Source organism: Pelophylax lessonae, assembly GCF_965119305.1.
Source record: "Pelophylax lessonae genome assembly, chromosome: 9".
NCBI lineage: Eukaryota > Metazoa > Chordata > Amphibia > Anura > Ranidae > Pelophylax > Pelophylax lessonae.
The window spans coordinates 30,960,697-30,966,696 of NC_138776.1; the positions used below are offsets into that span (position 1 = coordinate 30,960,697).

The window sequence follows — 6,000 nt, forward strand, 5'->3', positions numbered from 1 at the left end:
GCTTCTCATCCAACACCAGTACCTGACCTCACAAATGCTCTTTTGGCTGAATCAGCACACATTCCCATAGACACACTCCAAAATCCCATGGAAAACCTTCCCAAAAGAGTGGAGGCTACTATAGCAGCAATATATTGCAAAGAGGGTAGGATTTGGTCAAATGTCCATGGTTTTGATATTGGATGTTCAACAAGCTCATATGAGAGGTCAGGTATTCGCAAACCTTGGTCATATAGTATACATTAACATAAGATACAAGTGTAATGTTCAATGTATATATTATTATTATATTATTATCCTTCTGTGTTTTTGAATTGGTTATTTGATTTCAAAACTACCATTTTAGCTCTAGGCACACTTTAGATTTAGGGAGTAATATAAAACCCCTGTGAATTTTTTTTTACTTCTGGGAGGGGGGGGGGGGGATATCTCTTACTTCCTGTTCTAGGGACACAACAAGAAGTAAGAGGAAATCCCTTCCTAATTGTCACGTCTTCCACTGGAAGAATTCCACCATAATCCTGTTCTTGTGACATCCATAACATTTTGGATTTCCCATCACTCTTACTTTTCAGGTGACAATGGCCACCAGGACAAATAGAGAGGATGAATCTCCCATTAGAAGCATGTGTGGAGGGGAGAAGGGGGAATTCAGGCACAATAATGCATTGCATAGAGAAGCACAGAGGCCCAGTGATGATGTCACTGGGTCCAAAACAAGGTATTCAATAAAAACAGATTTTATTCAAACATTTCTTTAGCATGATATAGAGGGGGAAGGGAGAAACCAGGGAAGGCAAAATATACCGTATATACTTGAGTATAAGCTGAGTTTTTCAGCATGTTTTTTCATACTGAAAAAGCCCCCCTCTGCTTATACTCAAGTCACGGTCTTACTTACCTTTTCCCCGGTCAGTGCGCATGTGCCGCCGCTGCTCGGGAAAGCCTGTACACGTTTGGCTATTCCCGGGCAGAAAGCGCATGCGCAGTCATGTGTTGGCGCCGGGCGGCACCATTTTTAAATGTAAGGCGGAAAGGTAAGTGAGACTCCGCCGCAGCCCCTGCATCTCCTCAGGACAGGGAGTGCTGTGGGGCATGGTACAGGAGATACTCCTGTACCATGTCCACAGCACTGCTTCTCCTGTAATATCTGTGCCATATCTGTGCCATGCCTGTACCATCTGTGTCATGCCTGTACCATCTGTGCCATATCTGTGCCATGCCTGTACCATCTGTGCCATGCCTGCACCATCTCCTGTGCCATGCCTGTACCATCTGTGCCATGCCTGTACCATCTCCTGTGCCATGCCTGTACCTTCTCCTTTGCCATGCCTGTACCATCTCCTGTACCATGCCTGAACCATCTCCTGTGCCATGCCCACAGCCCTGCATCTCCTGTACCATGTCCGCAGCCCAGCACCATGCCCGCAGCCCCTGTGTTGGGTCTCGTGGTGGTCCAGTTGGGTTTAGTAGCTGCTGCATTTTCCCACCCTAGGCTTACTCCTGTACCATGTCCACAGCACTGCTTCTCCTGTAATATCTGTGCCATGCCTGTACCATCTCTGCCATATCTGTGTCATGCATGTACCATCTGTGCAATGCCTGTACCATCTGTGCCATATCTGTGTCATGCCTGTATCATCTGTGCCATATCTGTGCCATGCCTGTACCATCTGTGCCATGCCTGTACCATCTGTGCCATGCCTGTACCATCTCCTGTGCCATGCCTGTACCTTCTCCTGTACCATGCCTGAACCATCTCCTGTGCCATGCCCACAGCCCTGCATCTCCTGTACCATGTCCGCAGCCCCTGCACCATGCCCGCAGCCCCTGTGTTGGGTCTCGTGGTGGTCCAGTTGGGTCAAGTAGCTGCTGCATTTCCCACCCTAGGCTTATACTCAAGTCAATACGTTTTCCATTTTTTTGTGGTAAAATTAGGTGCCTCGGCTTATATTCGGGTTGGCTTATACTCGAGTATATACGGTAATCAGCTTCAACATCAGCTTTAAAAGGATAGCCAAACTTTCTTCTTAAGCCTAGTACATTCTGTAGGGTTGATTTACTAAAGGCAAATAGATTGTGCACTTTGGAAAGTGCAGTTGCTCCAGAGTTTAGTAAATGAGGTAAATCTTCACTTTGCAAAGAATACCCAATCATGTGCAAAAAAATAAATAAAATAAAGATAATAATAAAAAAAAAAAAAAAAAAAACATTTTTTCTAGTACGCAATAGGATAATGGAGGTCAGCAGAGCTTCTGTTCATTTACTAATCTGTGGACCAACTGTTCCTTCAGAGTGTAACTGCACTTAGCAAAGTGCACAGTCTATTTAATTTGACTTCAAAAACTGTCAGCTCCGATCAGAGCTGCCGTACTAACGATCTGATGTTAGTACAGCGATCTCCCAAATTGAGCTGTTGTGTCCTGACAGGGGGACGGCCGGTTTTCCAATATGCTCTTCTGACAGAAGCCGGCCAAAGGGCCAGCTTCTGTCTACAGACGGGCCAAATGTCGGCCGTTTTTTATTGAACCGCCCGGTGTCGCCCGGCATTGGGCCCATGTGTAGGGGGCTTTATAACTTTGGCTAGAGTAGAGAAAGGTTAAAATCCCCCCTCCAGTGTCTTTCTTTCTTATTTTTTTGTCTGTATAACATTGGGGAGGTTTCTATTAAATTTTTGTCCCATAGACCCAATAGGTAGTGATGGGAAATCTGTCCAAAGTTCGGAAAATCCCTTCATCCTATCTTTTGACACTAAAGCGAATTTCCCCATTGGAAGATTTCCCCTCTCTTCCTGTTTCAGTGACAACTCAAAACAATGATCACTTGGATAAATAAAGAATCTTCCCATTGGCATTCCTAACCCTTCCGCACTTCATCCAAATGAAAAGAATATGCTATATGTGCACTTTATATCTTATAGTTAGATATATATAGAGACTGCAATTGCTGACCAGGGATGAGCCAATGGATTGGTTGGAACCTAGGTTCAGATCAAACTTTGACTTTATGGCTTTTGGAAGAATGCCCAAACTTTTGCCTGTTTGACTCCCTGTTCAGGGGGAGCTGAACATCATATATAGAATTTCTACCACTTCTATATGTGACAACTTCCCATTGTCAATGGTTCCTAAGGAAGCAGCGGGTGCTGGCACCCGCTGTATCCCTAGCAACCGCAGCAATCTCCGGTACATTGCCTTACATGGCCAGGAATCCACTGCCATGCAAGCAATGGGGCCAGTATATGGGAGATACCACTGCCCAAATAAGGTCACTGGCCATACCAAATAAGGCCACGGCCATCTTTCATTATTAATGTCACTAGTAACCCCATCTTTTCCCTTATATAGCTGACAACAGCTCAGGGAGTTGTCATATGGAAAGCAGTACTATTGGGATTAGTCGTGAGCATTGGGTATGTCGGGTTTTTTATTCCGATCAGTTTAAAGGCAGCAGGCATTGTGATAATTCATTTACAAAGAGGGACACTTTTTGGGGCTTTTTTTGTTTTTCCAACAGGACTCAATGGGGTGGATTTACTAAAGGCAAATAGACTGTGCACTTTGCAAAGTGCAGTTGCCCTCTGCAAGTTGCTCCAGAGCTTAGTAAATGAGCGGAAGCTCTGCTAACTTTCTTCATCCAATCACGTGCAATCGAAAATGCTGTTTTTTTTTATTTTCCTTGCACGTAATTTGGGTATTCTTTGCAAAGGGAATCATCTTAACCAAATTTACTAAGCTCTGGAGCAACTGCACTTGCAGAGGGAAACTGCACATTGCACAGTGCACAATCTATTTATTTGCCTTTAGTAAATCGACCCCAATGGGTCTTTTTTTTTTTTGGGGGGAGGGGGGGACTTTTTGCATTCTTTTTTTTTTTTTTTACTTTTTATATAAGATATGCTACAGCAAAAGTGAAAGTAACAAATAAAAAAATGATAATATTTTAAGAAATTCTAGCAGAATACACTTCATTTCTGACTTCATTTTAGGAGAACAAAAAAACACACAAACCCCACCAAAGGTTCCCCAAGCGTTTTAGGAGAATTTTGGAGAGGTTTTTGTGCCATTTTTTTTAAATAGAACATTTGTCGGCAATTTGAAACCATTTTTCTTTTGTAAATGTCAGGGCTTTAAAAAAATCAGTGCTGCCAGCCAAATGGTATTTTTTATTTTTTTTTATTTCAATAATTTTTATTCATTTTTAAGAAGAATCTTAACTCAATACCAAATTGTATTTTTAAAAATGTTGAACTGGTACATGTTCCCCAGGACAGTGCTCAACCCCCTATGCATTTTTTTTCTTGACAACTCTTTGCCTATTAGCCGAGAAAATAGATATTTTTGATGTAACAATGTTGGACCCCATTGATTTTTATTGGGGTTCAGGTTCAGCTTTGAAGTTTGCCGAACCCTGCCCGAACGGAGAGTTTGGCTCATCCCTATTGTTGAGAAAGATATCTTATAGCCATCATTGGAACAACTTATATTATTATGACCCACGCTGGTGTTGACCTCTCTATAATTTGAGGGTCAACACCACAGGCGGTCCACGGGCTACAAACAAGATAGGGACTGTAGGTTTGTTCTTAAGTCGAATTTGTTTGTAAGTTGGAACAGGTACATTTTTTAAGTGTAGCTCCAGCCAAAAGAATAATTTTTACGTTTTTTGGATAGCATAGGGAAAGGTTAACACCCCTGTACCATTTGTTTTGCTGTCTGTACCCCTGTTCAGAAGATTTCAAGTCACTTTCTGTCCCTATGACAATTGGATTTTGAAAATGTTGGGTTGTTGTGGAAACAAGGATTGGTGATAAAGCTTCAGTGGAGACACCTTTTTCCCATGAGAACTCTTACAGGAGTGAATTTCCCTTCCTAGGGGGAGATTTCTCCTCTTTTCCTGTTGTCTCTCTCCGTTTGTAAGTAGGAGTCATTTGTAGGATTTTTGTAACCTGATGACCGCCTGTCTCTGCAAACAATAGTCAACTTGCCGTCTCTGGCTTCAGTGCTTTCTAATGTCTCGTACACAAGCATCGATTATTGGCCGGGAATTTTCGGCCAACGTCCGATCGGCCGATTTTCGGCTTGTTAGTATGATGCTTTCGACAACCGACTCTGACTTTCGGCCGAAAAAAATCTGGTGTGCAGGCTATAAAATTTTTGTTGGCCGTCAACACAACGGCTGATTTTTCCGTCAGTCAGTACAGATTTCGGCAGACAAAAATCTGAGGAGCAAGACTGGGCATGCTCAGAGAAGAAAAAACACACGGAAAGTAAACCAGCACATGACATCACTTCTGAAGTTGATTTTTGTTGGCCGAGAAAATTTGTGTGCAGTCTAGAGCACATTCCAACCAACCAAACACCACTCTGGACAAAAGTCGGATGATCGGTCGGCCGATAATCGTTGCGTGTGTACGAGGCATAAGTCACAGACCCAGAGCATGCAAACAGATCAGAAAAGCCAAAGTGAAGTCATAACTCCTTATCTGCATACTTGTTTGAGATCAGTATCTAAAAAGCCACCAAAACCTTTTGAAAAGCATGGCAGCCAAAGAACTGGTGTTTTCAGAAGAGTCCACCAATCAAACCCTCTATACTTCCTTAATAAAGAACAGAAAAAAGACAATTTCTTACTGTGATATGCCTCCAGCAATGAGACCCAGGAGGGTGACGCTCAGCAGAAAACCTCTGGAACCCATCTTCGCAGATGGTGATAGGACTGGGAGCAGGTATACTTGGAACCTGGGACTTTTATAGACCTGAAGGTGGAACCTCCCCTGTGATCTATTGGTGCCACCCGATGAACAACCACATTGACACCCAGCATCTATGCAAACATTAAGAAATAAGGATCATTTGCTAAGTTGGAGAAGGAGCCAGGTATTAAATGATTAGACTGCAAAAGGAACACGTCAGGTGCGAGAATGTTTTGAATCAGATGAAATGTATGGATTTCCTCATTACCAGAATAAAAGGACAATGCTCGCCTCAGGGCAAGGCT

General features: G+C 43.0%; 1 protein-coding gene across 1 annotated transcript in view; it reads right to left on the minus strand.

Moving 5' to 3' along the window:
• The window catches only part of LOC309564199 (ovostatin-like), a gene marked incomplete at its 5' end in the record, with an annotated part of 155,628 nt that extends 149,930 nt beyond the window's left edge, over positions 1–5,698 (minus strand). The window contains one exon of the mRNA XM_082268829.1: positions 5,634–5,698. Coding sequence (XP_082124955.1) covers positions 5,634–5,698 — 65 coding nt within the window. The remainder of the gene's footprint in view (positions 1–5,633) is intronic.
• Between the last annotated feature and the right edge of the window lie 302 nt (positions 5,699–6,000).